Raw genomic sequence first — 22,257 nt, forward strand, 5'->3', positions numbered from 1 at the left:
GAATGTTGGCTTTATTGGCCAGACCATGAATAGACTTTTGCTCAATGCTCTTAAAAAGGTGGTGGTAACTGCTGTTGTTAGGGTGGTGAAGGTACTCCGACGGTGGTGGTAGGTAGCAGGTTTCTAGTGACTGAAGGAAAGACAGATTTCCATATTGGGTTATTATGTGACTTGGAGAGATACATAGCTGGTGGCATTATCATGTACCTGCTGCCCTTGTCATTTAACTGTAGAGCTGGTGTTGTCAAACTGTTCTTGGTGAGAGGCAACAGTGCACACTGAAGCCACAGTGTGCCAGTGGTGAAAGGGAGTGAAAGTTTAGGGTGCTGGGTGGCATGCGGTCTGGGCTGCTTTGTCCTGAGTATTGTTACTGCTGCACCCCACCCCGCAAGCTAGTTGAGGTCTTTTGTCTTTTGATTTGTAAATGGTTGAAAAAATTTAAGGCGTCAGGAGTGAGTTAGTTGTTGCAGGGTTCCCAGCCTCTGACCCACTCTTGTAGCCATGGTACTTATGTAGTTTTATCCATGAAGTTTCTGGATCAACTGTGACACCTAGGTTAGTTCAATGATGCTATGCCATTGGATGTCAAATAGTAGTTTATTAGACAGTTTCTTGTTGGTGATTCCTGGCAATTGTGTTTTGTGAACATTATGTACAGTATTAGTCTGCACCTTAATGTTGTCTTAGGTGGCTTTATTATCTGAGTATAGAATTGAACGTTGTGCTTTCAGAAGCTGACATCCCTATCATGGAGGGAGGTCACTAATGAAGCAGCTGAAGATGTTTAGATCTAGAGCACTGCCCTGAGGAGCTCCTGCAGTGGTTGAGATGATTGACCTCCAATAACCACAGCTATCTTCCTTTCTATGGGCTGTGACTCCAACCATAGAAATACTTTCCCTTTGAGGCCTTTTAACGTCAGTGTTACCAGGATCCTTCACTCAGTCAAACAAGTTCAAGTTTATAGTGGTCATAGACGTACATACACAGTATAAATGCCATAAAAATTTGCTTTTTTCAGCATGGTACGTTACATATGCGACAAACATAAGTTAACATAAACTTAAATTGACATAAATACATAAGTTATATGTGTGCAAAATTAAACATCTTAAACATAATAAGATTGAGAGAGAGAAAAAGAAATATAGTCCGAGATAGTGTTAGGGTTTTTCAGGTCAGTTCAAGAACTTGATGGCAGTGGGGAAGAAGCTGTCATTGAACCTTGAGGTGTGGGTCTTCAGGCTCCTGTACCTCCTGCCTGCAGCATCGAGAAAGGGGCATGGCCCGGATGGTGGGGGTCCCTGATGATTGATGCTGCCTTCCTGAGACATCGCCTCTTGTAGATGTCCTTGATGGTGGGGAGAGCTGTACCCATGATGGAACTGGCTGAGTTCACCACTCTCTGTAGCCTCTTGCGTTCCTGTATGCTTGAGTTTCCATACCAGACCCTGATGCAACCTGTCAGAATGCTTTCCACTGTACATCTGTAGAAGTTTGTCAGAGTCTTCGATGACATGTCGAATCTCCTTATACTTCTGAGAAAGTAGAGACACTGGCGCACCTTCTTCATGGTTGCATCTATGTGCTGGCCCAGGATAGGTCCTTTAAGGTCTCAACACCCATGAACTTGAAGCTGCTCATCCATTGCACTGCAGACCCTTGAATGAGGACTGGTACTTATTCGCCTGACTTCCCCTTCCTAAAGTCCACAATCAGTTCCTTGGTCTTGCTGACATTGAGCGCAAGGTTGATGTGAAAACACCGCTCAATCAGCTGACCTATCTCACTCCTGTATGCCTCCTTGTCACCATCCGTGATTCTGCCGATAACAGTGGTTTCATCTCCAAATTTTTACGTGGCGCTGGAGCTATGCTTAGCCACACAGTTGTAGGTATAGAGAGAGTAGAGGAGGGGGCTTTAGTGTCAAGGGCTGTCATCCTTGCCACTAGAATTCAACTCTTGGGTCCATGTTGTGACCAAAACTGTGATAAAGTCTGACACTGAGGTGTCTTGGTGAACCCGAACTGGCCATTGGTGAGCAGGTTATTGGTGAGTAGGTGCTGCTTGATTACATTGACGAAGACCCTTTTCATCTCTTTTCTCATGATTGAAAGTAGACTGGGTGGTAATTAGCTAGATTAGATTTGTCCTGTTTTTCATGGTTAGGACATACCTGGGCAATTTTCCACATTGTTAAATAAATGCCTTTAAAATAATTGTATTAGAACAACTTTGAAACAGGTTGGGTTCGGGTTAGAACTTGTTTTAGAGTGCAAGCACTACATCTTGGTCCTCAAGTCTGATACTTTGTAAGGTGCTATTCTACGACTGATTCTGTGAGAATGGCTTGTACTGTTGTTACTTGACTCACCTGTGGGATAGCTCTCCGAGTTATGACTGAAAATTGTGAGGAGCACATTGCAGAGTTAAGTAGGCTGGGAGTGCTTTACATCTGAAGCCCACGCTTAGTTCACTCCTGGGTAGTCCAGTTTTATTCCTATTTGGCTTGCTGAGCTATTGGAGGGACAGTGGAGTTGAACATTGCTATGGGTCTGGAACACAGGGACATAAGAGCAGCAGTAGGCCGCCAGGTCCCTACAACCTGGTCCACCATCAGTATAATCATGGCTGATCTACACCGGCCTCAACTCCTCTTCGGTGCCAGTTCCCCATAACCCTCAGCTCCTTGATCTTTCTTTCAAATACTTATCTATCTCAACCACCCTTAGGCAGAGAATTCCAGAGATTCACTACCCTCTGACAGAAGAAATTTCTATGTACCTCAGTTTTAAATGACCGGCCACTTATTTTGTAGCTCTGTCCCCTTGTTGGTCTAGAGTCACATCAAGTTAGTCAGAGAAGGATGGAAGATTTCCTTCTGTAAAGGACATTGTTAAAGTGATGGATTGCTTCTTCAATTAGCTTTTTTTTTTAACAGCAGTGGAGCCCCCTTGGTCCTTGCCTTTCACCCCAACAGCCTCTGCAGCCAACACGTCATCCTCCACCAATTCCTCCAGCTTCAATGGGATCCCACCACCAGTTACATCTTCTCTTCTCCCCACCTTTCTGCTTTCCACAGGGACTGCTCTCTTTGGGCCTCCCTAGTCCGTTCATGCCTCTCTACCCATCTCTTCGTCCCCTGACACTTTCCCCTGCAACCAGAGGCGGTGTAAACCTGTCCCTTCACCTCCTCCCCAACCACTATCCAGGGACCTAAACATCCCTTCTGGGTGAGGAAGAGGTTCACCTGCACTTCTTCCAACTTCTTTTCTCCACAGAAGCTGCTTGACCTGCTAATTCTTCCAGCATTCTGTTTTTGTTCTAGATAAGATTTCTTTATTAGTCACATGTACATCGAAGCACACAGTGAAATGCATCTTATGTGTAGTGTGTTCTGGGGGCAGCCTGCAAGTATCGCCACGCTTCTGGTGCCAACGTAGCATGCCCACAACTTCCTAACCTGTACATCTTTGGAATGTGGGAGGAAACTGGAGCACTCGAGGAAACCCACGCAGACACGGGGAGAACGTACAAACTCCTTACAGACAGCGGCCGGAATTGAACCTGGGTCGCTGGCGCGGTAAAGCTACACTCCAGCATCTGTAGCTGCTTTTGTCTTCATAATGAGCTACTTTGAGGTTCATCCTTACTGATAGATTTTTTTAAAATTCCAGGTTACTTGATTAATTGAAGTTCTCCAGTAGCCATGGTAGAATTTGAACTTGTGTCATTGGATCATTAGTTTAGGTCTCAGGCTGGTTCTGCAGTGTAGCCACAATACCACTGGCATTCCCATTGGGGAATTGTTCAAACTGGGGCTATTTTCTCTAGAAAAGATGAGACAAGATGGCCTGACAGAAATCTCTAAAGTTACGCAAGGGTTCGACAGCACAAGTGCGAAGGGAGAAGTCAAGAGGTAAGGTTATAAGCTAAAAACTAACACATCCATTGGGGGTTCAGGAGAAACCTCTGAAAGGTGAAAATGTGAACCTTCCACAGGGAGGGTTTGCAGTGAATAGTGAAGCTGCAAAGGGAAACTGCAGCAGTGTGTGAACAAGAAAGAAATAGATGGATATTGTGGTGGGGGAGATGGGCTGGGAGATGGGCTGTCAGTCTGTTGCCACCCCCTTCAATCATCCCATCTCCCCTTGTCTGTCACTTCCAACCTCTGCCTTGGGAAGTGGAATAACTGGGTAGATGGTGAGGACATTACAGTGATCTGTGGCTCTGCTCATGGCAGTTTAATAGTCTGTCCTTTGGAATGGAGAATAATGAGTGAATGGGCATCGTTGGCTGCCGTTTTGTCCAAACCTGTACCCAGTTAGAGCAGAACTGAAACAGTGTATAGAAGATGTGTTATTGGGAGTAGTGGTGAATGGGAGAACAGAGTGAGGTTGGTTATCCCAAGTCCCAGCCTTCCACTGATTGACTGGAGAGTGGTGAATTACTCTGACTGTTCACAAGTTTCACAGCAAATTTCCATCCAGATAAAGTCAACCCTTGCTGTTTCCACTCCTCTACCTCATCTCCACATCCCTGATTCTCTACTCTCCTCCTCCTCCTCACCTCCTCCATCCCACCACCTCACCCTCCTCCTTCCCCTTGGTCCTCCTCCACTACTCGGCATCTCCTAACCACCATTTTTCTCTTTAAAAATCTGCTAGAATGCTTTAGGAAAAGGATCCTTTCAGAATCTTCCCTAACAGGTCACTCTCTGTGTGAGCATGGCTGACTATTGGCAGATAATATGATCCCATTTCTGTCTTCATCTGGTACCCACATGTGAACTCCTGGATGTTAAGTGTGTAGGAGTGCTTTCTCCTTCACTCTGGGTGGTTGTGAGGATTTTGCTCTCTATGGACTGAAGCAGTCCTCAGCTGAGTGAACAGAGTGTGCTCTCTGACTCAAGTACATGCTGCCTGAACCTCTCCATTTTCACTCAACTCCCATCTTGAGAGGACATAACTTGGTCACTCTGTTGCAGGAAGGGCAGGGGTCTCTTCCAGTGACCTGACCAGTGTTCCTCCCTCAGCCATTATCCCTAAAAGACGCATTATCTGGTTGTTATACATCACAGAAACAGGCCCTTTGGACCATCATCTCCGTTGCTGACCATGAAGCACCATCTATATTAATCCTATTAATACCAGCATGTGGCCTAATTCTGCTCCTACATCTTATGGGTCTTGTATGCTCTGTAAGATTTTGTGCCTTAGCATTTCACATGCTTGTGTAGTAACTTCTTAAATGTTCTTAACTTCTATGCCTTCAGGCAGAGCTTTCTGAATTCCATCCACTCTCTTGGTGGAAAAAATTCTTCCTCGGATCCCTTCTAAACCTCTCACTTTTGCCCTAAGTCTATGCCTTCTAGTTTTAGACACCTTTGCTGTAGGGTGATGTTTTTCTCTCTCTCTTCCCCCCACCATAATTTTGAATAGCTTGATCAGGTCTCTCCTCAACCTCTGCCACTCCAAGAAAAGCAAACCCACCCTATCCAGTCTCTCCTCATAACTGAGTCGCACTATCCCAGGCAACGTCCTGGTGAATCTCCTCTGCGCCCTCTCCAGTGCAATCACATTCTTCCTATAGTGTGGCAACCTAAACTACACAATACTCCAGCTGTGTAAAATATTGTCTTTGTTCTTGTATGCTTTGCCTTGCCTATTCCATATGCTGCCTTCACCACCATCTACCTGTGCTGCCACCTTCAGTACTTGTACATTAAGGCCACTGTTTTTCACTAAAGAGAATAGTGCAAGGAGGTGGCACACTGACACCATCTTGGGGGAAATAAACATCAACTTGCCAGCAAAGCATAAAAGAATGAATAATAGACTATTTTTCATGTAGAAGGTTATATTGGAAATGGGTCTCCTTCATGCTTTCTCCCATCCCTGGCCCACTGTGAAGCGTGATCTCTGGAAGTCAAAGGAAGGACCAGTTGACCAGTGCAGTGACCTGCCTGCACACAGTGAGGCTGTGACCAGCATCTCAGGCAGTGTCAGTGGTTTTACTACCTCAAAGTCATTCTTTCCTTATTTGCAAAATCTAAATGACAGGCTGTCAGGGCTGTAGTGAGGATGAAAAGTGAGTGGATGTCAGATGAATTAAGCATTGAATTTCAAGATTCTATACTTTGGCATGGTTTAGAGGTTTGAGGAGCAGTTAAGTTAAAATAGGAGACAGTGTTTCAGCACTGAAGATGGGAGATGGTGCAAAATAGCTCATAGGCAGCAGGTAGGATAGGGAACATTGGTCATAAGTGAGCCAGGTTTGAACACAGACTGCTGTAAGAAGGTGGGTTTAAGCTACATGATGACTGCTGGTATGTGTGTTTGTGTCAGATTCCTGGACTGGTTTATCACAGAGTTTGTGTCAAGTGGGGAGAAAGTTTTTAGCAGCCTTAGGAATGTGGGAGTTTATTTGAATTCAGAAGATATGTTGAGACTTTGAATATCATTAGATAGAGGGGACTAGGAGCTGATGTAGGAGGGGTGGCAGTTGTTGGATGTGGAACTTTGGGAAGCAGTGGTGCCACTGTAATATGCTGTGCTCCAGGATTTAGAGTGAATCAGAAGTGTCAGCGATTGCATTGTGCAGTGACTGATGATTGCATGCCCTGAACTTGTGAAGTTAAGGTAGTCCAGAACCATCAGTGAAAGTCTGGGTGGTAAGTGAGGGAGGCCACTGATGTTGAGTATGTTGGAGTGAGGACTGACCCTCAGAGGATGAGCAGGGGGTGAGTCTCAGCAACAACTCAGAAACCAGAGTATGAATGAAATAGATGCTGGCTTCACACCACTATGGTTGCGGCTTCGTGGAAGGGGACCAACACTTTATCTGTTTCACCCCACAGCTAGCGTACTTCCTGTTGGCTGAGAAAGGAGAGTTGCTGTCGCACTCGAGGAGGAGTTTGCGGCCTCTCGTCCCCCTCCCAGCTGGAGGAGGTAAGATGGAGGGGAACTGCTGTAACTGGGAGAAACAAGAACGCTTCTTATGGGAAACAGAAAATAAGCAATGGATTCTGCAGCAGGAGGTAACCCTCTGCCCTGTCTCTGGGCAGGTTTGAGTGTTGGCTCTGCCTGGCTCAGAGAGATCAGGGTTGACCATTCTCAGCTGCACAGTTAGGAAATGATCAGTGATGCAGACCAAGTTATGCTTTTTCTGTCAGTTATAAAAAGCTACTTGTTCCTTCTTAATGGCCTTCCAATCCAGGGAAGCCCGTTGTGAAATTGGTGAGAATTCTCCATCTCTGCTTCTGGCACCGTGAACCAACTAGGAGGGTGTGTAGTAGATAATTAATAGCATTTATTGTGCTGCCATGTAGTGGCCCAGTCAGTTAACTCTGCTTCTCCACCTGGTGTACTGGACAGAAGACTATGCCACCTCTGGCCTGTCGTCTGCTGAGGAAACTGGCTGCAGCAGTGGCTGCCCTTTGTGGTCTTCACTGGAGGGCTTTACATAATGGGGCTGAAAGTACTGATACACCAGGGACCATGGCAAGAACTTGCGCAGCCCTTAATACTGATGCATGTGCTGAGTGTTGAATTAATGGTGTGTGGATTTGCAGCTTCATATATTGAAGGTACAAAATTAGCAGAAGATTAAACCACCACAGCTAGATGAACAAATGAGTGTATAGCATGGCTGTGTTACTGGATAGCAGAGAATTCAAGGATTGTGTGGATGCTCTGATGACTAATATTATGTGATGTTGTTGGTTGTCACTGTGTCCTGGGTCGTGGTGCATGAGAGAATGAAACACACTGATATTTCTGCACCTGGTGCTTGGTCAGGAGCTATTTGCACCTATGTTAATCTGAGAGTCCATTCATATTTCCGTTAATGTTCCAGCTGAGATGAGACGCAAGGGCTTCTATAAGAGTGGAAGTTGTGCAATGAACTGACTCTGTTATTTGCTGAGTACAGTTTCACAGAACTTCCCAAGCCAGATGTTATCAAAATACCAGTTTCTCCTTCAGCACGACACTTCAATACCAGGAAGGGTGGGTGAATTTTTACCATTCAAAATCGGAGCAGTGCTGAGGACCGGAATATGACTAACATGACATCAACATTGCCAAGGAATGCAGAGGTAACTCAGCAAGCTGCTGGGTCCTGGCTCTCACTTACTGTGGGTAAAGAGTGGAGGAACCCTCACTGGGGAAGGTGTGGTGCGAGGGGCAAATGAAACCCTGGAGAAGGATGGGATAGTGACATGTTGTGGATTTTTTTGAGGCAGTGTAGGAAAAGTCATTGATTAACATACTTAAAAAAAAAACCCAAGCCCCAAAGAGAGGGTGAAGGTGTGGGACAGGTTATTCTGGGGAAGATGCAGGATTGTCTATGTGGAGAAGGTAGACTTTGGTTTGTTTGGGGTGGGAAAGATGATGTTTTGGGCAATTGTTGAGTGATCAGAATCTTCACAAAATTTCTTGGGAGAAATTGGCACAAGCTGTAGAATCGAGGGACATGGGTGGATTCGTAGGCAAAATTAACTACCTGTATGGAAGCTGGGGTATGAACTGTTGCAGGAAGTGTTGGTGCATTTTGGGTGAGTGGGCAACTGAGGCATATTCCTTTATAGTGCTGCATGGTATCCTCTCCAGCAGCCTGGAGTTCTGAGCAGTCAGACCACAAGCTGATGTTTTTCTGCAGTGTACTGCTGTGTGCAAGGAAGTACTGTGAGCAGCCTTTCTGTGGCTTCGCATCCTCTGTTTGCATTGGGCAACCATATGTATCTGATATCGCTACAAGCAGCGGCTTGTTAACCTCCCACTCACCTGCTTTGAGGGTCCAGCTGGTCAGTGAGGGTGCAGAGGGGCAGAGTTGTTGCCCTACACTGTGAGATTTGGAGAAGGGTGGGGGCTGGAGGGAGGTGCTGGCCTCTGCCCTTCTGCCTGCCTGGTTCCGGGCTCAGGCAAGGACTGAGGGTGGGGTTGCACTGTTTTGTGATGGTAGGGGGACCTAATGGGTGAGGCTCTGGGGAGGTTTGTATCTCTCGGGGTGGCCGGCTGTTTATTCACTGAGCTTCTCCAGCGGTAATTATAAAACTGGAATCTGTAAAGAGTGGCAGATTAGAGTCATACAGCACAGAAGCAGGCCATTCGGCCCATCATGTCTATGCTGGCCATCAAGTACCTATCTGCACTAATCTCATTTACCTGGACTTAACTGTCCATAACCTCCTCTGCCTTGGCAATTCAACTGCTTATGCAGATACCACAAAAATGTGAGTGCCTGCCCCCACCGCTGCCTCAGGCAGTGTGTTCCAGACTTTTGTATACTTCTGTCATCTGCCCACAGCCTCCTCGTCTCCAAGGAAAACAAACCCTGCATTTCCAGTCTCTCCTCTTAACTGAAACATTCCATCCTAGCTAGTGTCCTGGTAAATCTCCTCTGTTCCGTCCCCATTCAATCACATCCTTCTTATAGTGTGGCAACTAGAACTAGACAATACTCCAGCTGTGACCTAACTAGTGCTTTACAAAGTTCTACCTTGTATAAAATTCCCTATCTAATGAAGGTAAATGTTTTGTATTCTTTTGTCACCAACTTCTCTATCTCCTGTCACCTTCGGTCTGTGGTCTTGTACACCAATGTCCTCTGTTCCTCAATAATCCTAGTGGCCTACCATTCACAGTGTATGTCCTACCCCATTAGACCTCCCAATATGCATCAATAGCACTTTGTCAGGATTAAATTCCATCTCCCATTGCCCCACCCAATGCATTGGATGATTAATACCACTCTGTAACCTACAATTATCCTCATTATAAGCAACGCCACCAATTTTTGTGTCATTTGCAAGCTTACTAAACATTACCTCCTACGTCGATATCCACATCATTAATGTAGATGACAAACAAACAATGATCCCAGCACCAATCCTGATGATATACCACTGGTAACAGACTTCCAATCACTAAAGTAGTCCTCCACCATTATCCTGTTTCCTATTACAAGTGAACTTTGGGTCCAATTTGTCCACTTAGCTTGGATCCCAGGGGCTCTATCCTTTTGGTCTACTCTTTCATGTGGGACCTTGTCAAAGGCCTTTATTGACGTCCATGTTGAGCACGTCAGTCGCACTGGCCTTCATCGATATATTTTGTAACTTCTTCAAAAAACTGAATTAAATTATTCAGACAGGGTCTCCACCACCAAAGCCATGCTGACTATCCCTGATCAATCCCTGCTTTTCCAAGTATACATTGTATTGATGGTGTTTGGGTGTGATATTCCCGCAGCAGTACCACTTCTTCCTGGGGATGGATTGGGCAGAACGGGTGACTGAGGAGGTGTGCCACTGAAATAGCCAAAGCTGCATTTCTGGCCAATGTGGCTCTGCAGACAGGCAGCTCCAGTGCTGCCCAGCGTATTACATCTGGGCATCCTTGCCCTGATCCTTCGAATGGTAAGCTGTAGACATCAGACGTATGTGTTCGTTGGGGAGGGCTGAATTAGCTCCCTGTGGCTGTTGTGTGATCAGAAGCTCAGGTTATAGTGTGAAGCCAGCTGTGGTCAATCAGTCTGCTGGCAGTTTCTATTCAAGTTTGCACATGGATAATGGCCCTCTGAATGAGTCATCAGAGGGCGAATGGACCTGTTGGACTACATCGGGAAAGAAAGCTGATGAAAAGTGTGCATTTTTTCTGGGCGATAATTGGGGAGTTGACAGCAAGAGCTGTGGAGCTTTCAGAGGCTCCTCAGTCCAAATTTCATTCACGTAGCACCGTCTGCTGCCATTGTCTATTGGCAAAATGTGCCACACCTTATGCTGTTGGCACTCTATTCCCAGCCACCTGTCGTTGGCTGATAAACTGGTGTGTTACACTAAGACTCTTGAGCCCTGTCACGTTCTGTGTGCTGCCAGTGCGTGTCGCCGACTTCCTGCTGCTTGACTTTAAATCTGAGATGCAAGTGTCCTGCTTTGATGTTGAGATTAGAATTGAGCATCGGTTTCTGAAACTGTCCTTGTGCAGGGAGAATGAAGCAGCTGATCAGCGAGGGAGGAGATGAGCTTAGAAACGTAGAAAAACTACAGCACAATTCAGGCCCTTCGGCCCACAAAGCTGTGCTGAACATGTCCCTACCCTAGAAATTACTAGGCTTACCCATAGCCCTCTATTTTGCTCAGCTCCATGTACCTATCTAAATGTCTCTTGAAAAACCCTATCGTATCCGCCTCCACCACCGTTTCCGGCAGCCCATTCCACGCAGTCACCATTCTCTGAGTAAAAAAAACTTACCCATGACATCTCCTCTATATCTACTCCCCAGCACCTTAAACCTATGTCCTCTTGTGGCCACCAATTCAGCCCTGAGGAAAAGCCTCTGACGATCTACCCTATCAATACCTCTCATCATCTTATATACCTCTATCAGGTCCCCCCTCATGCTCCGTCTCTCCAAGGAGAAAAGGCCAAGTTCCCTCAACCTGCTTTCATAAGGCATGCTCTTCATTCCAGGCAGCATCCTTGTAAATCTCCTCTGCACCCTCTCTAAGGCTTCTACATCTTTCCTGTAGTGAGGCGACCAGAACTAAGCACAATACTCCAAGTGGGGTCTGACCAGGGTCCTATATAGCTGCAACAATACCTCACAGCTCCTAAATTCAATTCCCTGATTGATGAAGGACAATACACCATATGCCTTCTTAACCACAGAGTCAACCTGTGCAGCCGCTTTGAGCGTCATATGGACTTGGACCCCAAGATCCCTCTGATCCTCCACACTGCCAAGAGTCATACCATTAAGACTATATTTCGCCAACATATTTGACCTACCAAAATGAACCACTTCACAATTATCTGGGTTGAACTGCATCTGCCACTTCTCAGCCCAACTCTGCATCCTATCTATGTCCCTCTGTAACCTCTGACAGCCCTCCAAACTATCCACAACACCCCAACCTTTGTGTCATCCGCAAACTTATTAACCCACCCCTCCACTTCCTCATCCAGGTCGTTTATAAAAATCATAAAGAGTAAGGGTCCCAGTACTGATCCCTGAGGTATACCACTGGTCACTAACCTCCACTCAATACGACCCTTCAACAACCACTCTTTGCCTTCTGTGGGCCAGCCAGTTCTGGATCCACACTGCAATGTCCCCTTGGATCCCATGTCTCCTCACCTTCTCCATAAGCCTCGCATGGGGTACCTTATCAAATGCCTTGCTGAAATCCATATACACTACATCTACTGCTCTCCCTTCATCGATGTGCTTAGTCACATCCTCAAAAAATTCAATGAGGCTCGTAAGACAGGACCTGCCCTTGACAAAGCCATGCTGACTATTCCTAATCATATTATACCTCTCCAAATGTTCATAAATCCTGCCTCTCAGGATCTTCTCCATCAGCTTACCAACCACTTAGGTAAGACTCACTGGTCTATAATTCCCTGGGCTATCTCTACTCCCCTTCTTGAATAAGGGAACAACATCCGCAACCCTCCAATCTTCCAGAACCTCTCCAGTCTCCATCAGCGACGCAAAGATCATCGTCAGAGGCTCCACAATCTCCTCCCTCGCCTCCCACAGCAACCTGGGGTATATCTCATCCGGTCCCGGCGACTTACCTAACTTGATGCTTTCCAAAAACTTCAGCACCACCTCTTTTCTAATATCTACATGCTCAAGCTTTTCAGGCCGCTGCAAGTCCCCACTACAATCCCCCAGATCTTTTTCCGTGGTAAATACTGACGTAAAGTATTCATTAAGTACCTCCACTATTTCTTCTGGATCCATACACACTTTCCCACTGCTGCACTTGATAGGCCCTATCCTTTCGCATTTCATCCTCTTACTCTTCACATACTTGTAGAACGCCTTGGGGTTTTCCTTAATCCTGCCCGCCAAGGCCTTCTCATGTCCAGTTCTGGCTCTCCTAATTTCTTTCTTAAGTTCCTTCCTCTTAGCCTTGTACTCCTCCAGATCTCTAACATTACCTAGCTCTCTGTACCTTTTGTATGCTTTTCTTTTCCTTTTGACTAGATTTATTATAGCCTTTGTACACCACGGTTCCTGTATCCTATCATGACTCCCCTGTCTCATCGGAACATGTCTATGCAGAGCTCCACACAAATACCCCCTGAATATTTGCCACATATCTTTCGTACTTTTCCCAGAGAACATCTGTTCCCAACTTAATCTTCCAATTTCCTGCCGAGAGCCTCATAATTCCCTTTACTCCAAGTAAACACCTTTCTAGCCTGTCTGTTCCTATCCCTCTCCAGTGCTAACATAAAGGAGATAGAATTATGATCACTATCACCAAAATGTTCACCCATTGAGAGATCTGACACCTGACCAGGTTCATTTCCCAATATCAAATCAAGCACAGCTTCTCCTCTTGTAGGTCTATCTACATACTATGTCAAGAACCCTTCCTGAACACACCTAACAAACTCCACCCCATCTAAACCCCTCACTGTCTGGAGATGCCAATCGATGTTTGGGAAATTAAAATCCCCCATCACCACAACTCTTATTCTCACACCTTTCTAGGATCTGCTTCCCTATCTGCTCCTCAATAACCCAAGCAGCAGAGGGTTCTTCCCTGATTGTCATCAACTCCAGTTTAACCTGGGCTCCTTGATGCCATACTCGATCAGATGTCAAGGACAGTTGCTCTCACTTCTCTTCTGGAGTTCAGTTCTTTTATCCATGTTTAGACCAGGGATGTAATGAAGTTAGGAGCTGAGTGAGTTTGGCAGAACCCAAACTAAGCTTCTGTGAGCAGGTTGTTGAAGCAAATGCTGATTGATAGCACTACTGATTACCCATTCCATCACTTTGCTGATAGAATAATGGGGAGGCAACTGGTCGGATTGGATTTGTCCTGCTTCTTGTGGACGGGACGTACCTGCGCAATTTTCCACATTGTTGGGTAGATGCCAGTGTTGTAACTACTGAAACAGCTTGGCCAAGGGTGCAGCAAGTTCTAGAGCACAAGTCTTCAGTGTTGTTGTGGGAATGTTGTCAGGGTCCGTAGCGGCAGCGGTTCCACTCCCTTTCTTGAGACAGGAACTTCCCTGATTTGGACTATGCAAACAATGTGGAGCAGCTCAACTCTGACTAGCAAGATGCTACTAATTATTTGGAAAGGAATCGTTGGCAGTATTAAAATGTAATGTGGTTGGTGACTGATTAGTGCCAGAATCTGGGACATGACAATGTAGAAGCTGTCCTTGAGCCTGGTGGTATATGCCCTCAGGCTTCTGTATCTTCTGCCTGATGGGAGATAGGAAAATGACCCAGGTGGGTGGGGTCTTTGATTATGCTGGCTGCTTCACCAAGGCAGTGAGAGGTAGAGATGGAGTCCATGGAGGGGAGGCTGGTTTCTGTGATGCGCTGGGCTGTGTCCAGAACTCTCTGCAGTTTCTTGCGGTCCTAAGCAGAGCAGTTGCCGTACCAAGCCATGATGCATCCAGATTGGAAGCTTTCTATGGTGCATCAATAAAAATTGGTGAGCATCAAAGGGGACGTGCCAAATTTCTTTAGCCTCCTGAAGAAGTAGAGTCACTGGTGAGTTTTCTTGGCTGTGGCGTCTACGTGGTTGGACCAGGACAGGCTGTTGGTGGTGTAGATGGGCAAAAAGGTCAACACTGATGTGATGGGCCAAAGGGCCTGTTTCTGTGCTTCACGACTCTGACTAGGACATCCCACCTGAAATGTATGCCATTGGCTTGGGCTTTGATGTTCTTCTCCTGAAGCTGGGAGCTGTCTCCCACCCCTGGCAGCCCCTTTCTCCTCCCTGACAGTTACATATATGTTGCTGCCGTGGGAAGGGCTCCTTTAAAAGGTTTCCTTTTAAAAGGTTTCAGCTACAAGGCTGGAATGAGTGTTGTTCTGTAGGAACGGTGTGGATCCAGGTTCAAAGCTTCTCTCTGGGTGTGAACCACACTCATGCTGTTCCTCACTTAATTTGACAAATTTTGTGATTTTGTTTTTTGAGGGAGACTGATTTGGCGTCAGTGCTAAACCCCAACATGTTTGGACACGCCAAAAATAAGTGCAGACCATTTCCTTGGCACCAATCATTAATTATAAATTCTGATTGGATAATCCATCCATCCATCCAATGTATTAATTTAAAATCCCCTGACAAAGGATGTTGGGTTAACTGCTCTCTCATTCCCTTTTTTTTCCCTTCTTCCACCTTTCTTAAATGTGTAACATGTATAGTGTTCCAGTCTGAAAGATTTGTCCCCGAATCAGGAGAATTTTGGAAGATTATATTTTGGAAAATTTCTTGCCCAGTTCCTTCAAATCCTTAGGATGGAAATCACTCAATGCTGGAGATATTTTGAGTGCTGCAGTGCTATCACTTTCTTTGTTGTTAAGATGCTTCAGTTAACTTTGATCAGCCTTCGTCTCTGATTCAAGATTAGTTTTCTCAGGATGTTATGCATAAATACAGATGCACTGTGATGTTCAACATTGTCGTTTCCAGATTTTTACATATGGTATCAGTACTGCCCAGTTCTGAGAGACTCGCATTGCTCCTCATCACCCTCCTTTTCCTGGTATAATTCTTGCAAGTTTCATGATAGCTGTAACAAGTTTGACACAGTTGCCTGATTGGTGTGTGTTACATCGTGCAATTTTAACTGCACTTTTCACAAGGCACCGTCCAACTTTCGATGACATCTTGGAGGATCTGTATGCCTGAGGATCGCAGGCTGTTGTTGGATGCACCTTAACCATTTCCCTTTTTTTTTGTCACAGTGTACAAGTCTCCTGAATATGAGTCTCTGGGTTTCGACCTGACTGTCGAACGCCTAATCTCCATTGGGTATCCTCAGGAGCTGGGCAACTTTGTCTATGACCCTACGTTCCCAACCAGGTAGGAGAATATGCAGAAGAGGATGTGAGGTGAGAGCCAGGGGTGAGTGCTGGCTGGCAGGAGGAGGTTTATTCATGGAAATACTTCAGCGAGTGATGGGCTGTGTGCAGCTCAGTGTTAACTGGATATTGACGTACCTGTCAGGTTGTGGGGCAGGTTTGTGAGCTTAGGGTTAGTGATCAGTTTTTAATGCAGTGCTTGTGAAGGGACCTGTGCACACAGGACACTGGTTGCCCTGTGATTTAGTCCCATCAGCTGCACATCCAAGAGAATGAGTACTTGTACAGGGGCCAAGAGTGGCATCTTGGACTAACCCTCTTCTCTGCCACGTTGGAACCGTTAGCCTGGGACCTCTTGCCGTGTGCCTCAGTTCCATTCTCTATCTGACAGTCTCTTTAAATTGCCGGTTCCCTTTCCCCTGACTTCCCAGATAACCAGGCCAGACTTGGTGTGGCTACCCAGCTTCCTGTCCCTAAGGAATGTTGGGTTGATTTGGTGAAGGTCAGTAATTTTCCTGGTTATTTTTTACTAGACTTAATAAATTCAACTCATGCTGCTCCTAATCCAGTGACCTAACCTCCAGATGGGTGAGTTATAATTTAGGGTTGAGGAAGGCAATGCTCTTCAAGGGGCAGACACCTAATTTAGAAAAGGTTGCATTTTGTTGTATTTTGTGGGGATTGAGTTGGTCCTTAATGTTCCTGCACCCTTTCCTTTATCAACTTTACCAAAAGTACATCTAATCCCGTCATTCTCTGCGGGGAATATACAGTGTGCAAATTGCTTGCTACATCTTCTTCCTTACGACAGGCTTCAGGAAAGAATCTTCATTGGGATGTGACAGATGCTATTGAGATGAATGGTTTTCTTTTGCCTTTGCACCTACATGTTCTCAGCCCCTTCAGCCCACCGTGTCTATGCCAACCATCATCTATACTAGTCCTATTTACCAGCAGTTGGTCTGTAGCTACTTCAATGTTGTGAGAATCTCGGTCTCCGCCACCCCCTCAGGTGGTGTGTTCCAGATTCCGCCTCCCCTCTGGGTGGGGATAACGTTCTCATCAGAGCCCCTCTAACTCTTGCCTTAAACCTACAGTGGCATGCAAAAGTTTGGGCGCCCCTGATCAAAATTTCTGTTACTGTGAATAGCTAAGCGAGTAAAAGATGACCTGATTTCCAAAAGGCATAAAGTTAAAGATGACACATTTCTTTAATATTTTAAGCAAGATTACTTTTTTATTTCCTCTTTTACAGTTTCAAAATAACAAAAAAGGAAAAAGGGCCCAAAGCAAAAGTTTGGGCACCCTGCATGGTCAGTACTTAGTAACACCCCCTTTGGCAAGTATCACAGCTTGTAAACGCTTTCTGTAGCCAGCTAAGAGTCTTTCAATTCTTGTTTGGGGGATTTGTGCCCATTCTTCCTTGCAAAAGGCTTCCAGTTCTGTGAGATTCTCCGGCCATCTTGCACGCACTGCTCTTTTGAGGTCTATCCACAGATTTTCGATGATGTTTAGGTTGGGGGACTGTGAGGGCCATGGCAAAACCTTCAGCTTGTGCCTCTTGATGTAGTCCATTGTGGATATTGAGGTGTGTTTAGCATCATTATCCTGTTGTAGAAGTCATCCTCTTTTCAGCTTCAGCTTTTTTACAGACGGTGTGATGTTTGCTTCCAGAATTTGCAGGTATTTAATTGAATTCATTCTTCCCTTTACCAGTGAAATGTTCCCTGTGCCACTGGCTGCAACACAAGCCCAAAGCATAATCGATCCGCCCCCGTGCTTAACAGTTGGAGAGGTGCTCTTTTCATGAAATTCTGCACCCTTTTTTCTCCAAATATACCTTTGCTCATTGCAGCCAAAAAGTTCTATTTTAACTTTATTAGTCCACAGGACTTGTTTCTAAAATGCATCAGGCTTGTTTAGATGTTCCTTTACAAACTTCTGACGCTGAATTTTGTGGTGAGGACACAGGGAAGTTTGGAGAAAAAAGGGTGCAGAATTTTATAAGAAGAACACCTCTTCAACTGTTAAGCACGGGGGTGGATCGATCATGCTTTGGGCTTGTGTTGCAGCCAGTGGCACGGGGAACATTTCACTGGTAGAGGGAAGAATGAATTCAATTAAATACCTGCAAATTCTGTAAGCAAACAGCACACCATCTGTAAAAAAAAAAGCTGAAGGTGAAAAAAAGATGGCTTCTACAACAGGATAACGATCCTAAACACACCTCAAAATCCACAATGGACTACCTCAAGAGGCACAAGTTGAAGGTTTTGCCATGGCCCTCACAGTCCCCCAACCTAAACATCATCGAAAATCTGTGGATAGACCTCAAAAGAGCAGTGCGTGCAAGATGGCCGGAGAATCTCACAGAACTGGAAGCCTTTTGCAAGGAAGAATGGGCACAAATCCCCCAAACAAGAATTGAAAGACTCTTAGCTGGCTACAGAAAGCGTTTACAAGCTGTGATACTTGCCAAAGGGGGTGTTACTAAGTACTGACCATGCAGGGTGCCCAAACTTTTGCTTTGGGCCCTTTTTCCTTTTTTGTTATTTTGAAACTGTAAAAGATGGAAATAAAAAAGTAATCTTGCTTAAAATATTAAAGAAATGTGTCATCTTTAACTTTATGCCTTTTGGAAATCAGGTCATCTTTTACTCGCTTAGCTATTCACAGTAACAGAAATTTTGACCAGGGGTGCCCAAACTTTTGCATGCCACTGTATATCCTCTCAATTTGGATGTCTCTGTGATGGGGAAATGTTCCTCACTATCTACCCTGTCTATGCCCCTCATAATTTTGTACATTTCTGTCAGGTCCCCTCTTCGCATTCTTCGCTCTGCTGAGAACACATCCAGCCTCTCCTGATAACTGAGACACCCCATACCAGGCAACATCCTGGTGAATCTCCTCTGCAGCCTGCAGTGCAGTCACATCCTTCCTACAGTGTGGTGACCAGAACTGCACTCAGTGCTCCAGCTGTGGCCTGACCAAATGGAATGAGGGAAAAGAGGGATTTATTTTCCAGTGATTGGTTGTGGCGAGTGTTTTGCTGGCTGCATTTCTGTGAATATTGAAAATGATTTTTCTGTTTTTGAGCAGAGGCCTGATTTTTGACACGTCGCACGGGAACTTGCTGAAGGTTGATGCCTACGGGAACATCCTGGTCTGTGCCCATGGGTTCAACTTCATGAAGGGGTCAGTGAAGAGTCTTTGCTGGATTTTGCTGTTATTGCATGTTAGTGCAGTATGTTAGTGCCTCATCCACATGTTAAACATCTACAATGTAAACCACTTGGCACGGCCAGGAGCCTGTAATAACCGCCTTTGACTGTAGATGCACCTCTGCCTGCTCCAGGTCCACCCTCCCTCGTGCCCTTTGATGGTTTGCCTGTATCTGCAGATCCTGTTCTACATTTCCCATGGGAATGTTTCTTTTCTGCTGTAGGGATTCCTGGTAAGGGGCAGTTGGACCATGGGGCCCAATGAGGGACAGTGCAGGGATGTGGTTAGGTTGTAGGCCTGGATCTGTGATTGGCCTGTCACTGGTGGGGCCCTGAAGGAAACCTGAGGAGTTTGCAGGAGAAGGGTATTGAACAGTTTGATAAAGTGGTTAAAACATTTCCCTGTTCCTCGATTAATGTTGGTCCCAACACACAGGCGAATGGTGATAATCCTCCTGCACGTTCCGGTGGTGGGAATTTCTGCACCTCTGGCTCGCAGGTCTAAGGCCTGGGCTGGCAGGAACGGCACGGGCTTGGAAATGGCCGGAGCTGCTGCTCTGTCTGTAGCCCAGTCCTGTCTTGTATCATAGGCATCAATAACCTGCTGTTGTATGTGCTGGTAGGCAGTGGGGATGGGGGGGGTGGGGTGCTGGGGTGGAATGGCAGTGGGGCTGGCGGGGGAGGAGGGGTGTTGGAATGGCGGTGGGGCTGGGGGAGGAGGGGGGTTGGAATGGCGGTGGGGCTGGGGGAGGAGGGGGGTTGGAATGGCGGTGGGGCTGGGGGAGGAGGGGGGTTGGAATGGCGGTGGGGCTGGGGGAGGAGGGGGGTTGGAATGGCGGTGGGGCTGGTGTGGAGGGGATGGGGTTGGGTGCCGTGTCCCTGTGGGTGATGTAGTTGTGGGGAGAACCAGTATTTCAGCATGTTTCTCTTTGTACAGGCCAGAAATCAGAGAACAATACCCAAACAAATTTATTCAGAGGGATGACACTGAACGGTTCCACATCCTCAACACCCTCTTCAATCTTCCTGGTAGGTTGTTTGGTTTTGATGTGTGGTGTTGGGGGAGATCTGGAATTGAGTAAGAAATACAAATGTCAAACAGAATCTGTGCCTACAGGGGGCTGTGGAAGCCTTTGAGGCCAGTGGTGAATTGGAATCCTAGAATGTGATCCTTAAAACACATAACCATTCTCCAGCCTTGTGTAAAGTGGACTTTGATCTGTTGAAGTCACCATGTATAGGACAATCCTTGGGTGTATCTGGGGATCCAGTCGGACTCTGTGGCACTGCACTGGCACAGTTGCTGTTTAATGTTTCGCAAGTTGCTCGTTGTTCTGTGTTCGGGCGGCTTTTACAAACTTCCCTTGGGTAGGTAACTGATCTCCAGCTGGTGATTTTTTTTCTCTTGCAGCACACACACGAGTGTCGACACTCTGACCTGTAGGACACTCCGCGTTAGAACGGGGTCCTGTTAATGGTGCTCGGACAAGCTTGTATCCGAGCTGCTTTCTCAGTGCTCCTATTCCTTTGGAAAGAAGTCTGTGAGAACCTTTTCACTGTGATCACACAGGCATGGCCCTCCTGATGCAATATCTGCCCACTTGCTTTCTGTGAAGCTGTTTGCCGGTGCATCTGGGTGCTAGGGGTGTCTGATTCAGAGATGACTTCTCACTGGGTTTCTGTTATCCTTCCCTTTGCAGAGACCTACCTGTTTGCTTGCCTGGTTGATTTTTTCACCAATTGCCCCCGATACACAAGGTAAGTGATGGGTTACTTGGGGCAGATGCAGAGTGCGCGGTGCTGGGAGCTCGGCTCCCTGCAGTCTCGTATCTCTCGTCACTCACTGGTTACATCACACCGGTAATAGCTTAATGTAATTACACAGTGTCCTTAGACTGACCAATCAGTGTAACAAAGCATAGGCACTCTCTCCTGCATGGACCACCATGTACACACATTGGTCCTCAAGGGTAAGTGAGCAAAGCCTTAGAACCTTGATGCATCCCTAACCTGTGGCCAGCACAGGATCCATTATGTTCCTTGGGTCATTACTGGTCCCTCCGTTTCAGACAAATGTTTTATCCATCTCCTCTTTGACGGAGTGACATTCACATACACGTTTCTCAGGAATATCAGTCCTTGCAACCAATGTTCATGATGCAGTGATAGGAAATCTGAGCTCAAAGATATGTTATCCCTTTGCCTGAGGTGACCTAGCCTGTGGCCTACTCTGGTTTCCTTTGATTCTGTACTACCTGCACCTGCTGCATTACCTGTCCTTGGCTCTCGCCATCTTAAAGTTTTTCCTTGGTCTCCAGTCCTCCAAGGGAAATGAATGACGTTGTGAGGGGCCACTTCTGACATAAATTTGTGACTTGCTCTAATCGAGTTTTTCTGAACTCTGGCACCCTGGAGGCAGAGAACTTGAAATTTCCATAATATTTCTAAGCCTTGCCTCCCATGAGCTGGTGTACACTGGGAGTAGATTAATGAGACTGGTGAATATTGGTCTGTGGAGAGAATTTCTTTGTGAATAAGTGTGGATTGTGGATGAGACTGATGTTCTGGAGACTTACCCGGTTAGAGTAGAGATTCCTCGGTACTGAACCCATACCTGGTGATAATCTGTCCCTCTCCATCCTGCTGGCCCTTGAGGAAGCAGGCTGGGCAGGAATCAGCTGTGAATCAGGTTGTTGGTTTCCCTGTTGGTGTTTGGAAATTAGTTTGATCTCTTGCCTTTTTCATACAGCTGTGAGACCGGATTTAAAGATGGGGACCTCTTCATGTCCTTCAAGAGTATGTTTCAGGATGTGCGGGATGCTGTCGACTGGGTCCACTATAAGGTAACTGCTCTGATGTTGTTTAGCACCTACTCACTCTGAGGTTGACCAGAAACCATAAGCTTTAATCTGATTGGGTCTGGTAAAAAGATTTAAATGGAAAATATTGGAAAGAAGGAATTTCATTTATTTGTCAGTGATTTTTTTTTTGCTCAGCACAGATAATCCACAGGTCATCTGAACAGGAGAGTGCATCACTCCAGTGTCGCATTAATTTGCTATCCACGTTCTCTCTCCCATCAGCGTGTCAGATAGCTGCACAGATACACACGTTTGTGTTTGTATGTCTCTGCCCATGCCAATGCACACAGGTTTATTGTTTGCACATGCAGAAATGT

General features: G+C 46.1%; 1 protein-coding gene across 8 annotated transcripts in view; it reads left to right on the top strand.

Moving 5' to 3' along the window:
* Positions 1–22,257, top strand: part of LOC127576420 (cytosolic purine 5'-nucleotidase) — an 82,695-nt gene that overhangs the window by 39,880 nt on the left and 20,558 nt on the right. For all 8 annotated transcript variants that reach the window (XM_052026932.1, XM_052026937.1, XM_052026939.1 and 5 more), the window contains 5 exons: positions 15,739–15,856; positions 18,958–19,053; positions 20,017–20,108; positions 20,780–20,837; positions 21,829–21,922. In XM_052026932.1, coding sequence (XP_051882892.1) covers positions 15,739–15,856; positions 18,958–19,053; positions 20,017–20,108; positions 20,780–20,837; positions 21,829–21,922 — 458 coding nt within the window. The remainder of the gene's footprint in view (positions 1–15,738; positions 15,857–18,957; positions 19,054–20,016; positions 20,109–20,779; positions 20,838–21,828; positions 21,923–22,257) is intronic.

Source organism: Pristis pectinata, chromosome 12, assembly GCF_009764475.1.
Source record: "Pristis pectinata isolate sPriPec2 chromosome 12, sPriPec2.1.pri, whole genome shotgun sequence".
Lineage (NCBI taxonomy): Eukaryota > Metazoa > Chordata > Chondrichthyes > Rhinopristiformes > Pristidae > Pristis > Pristis pectinata.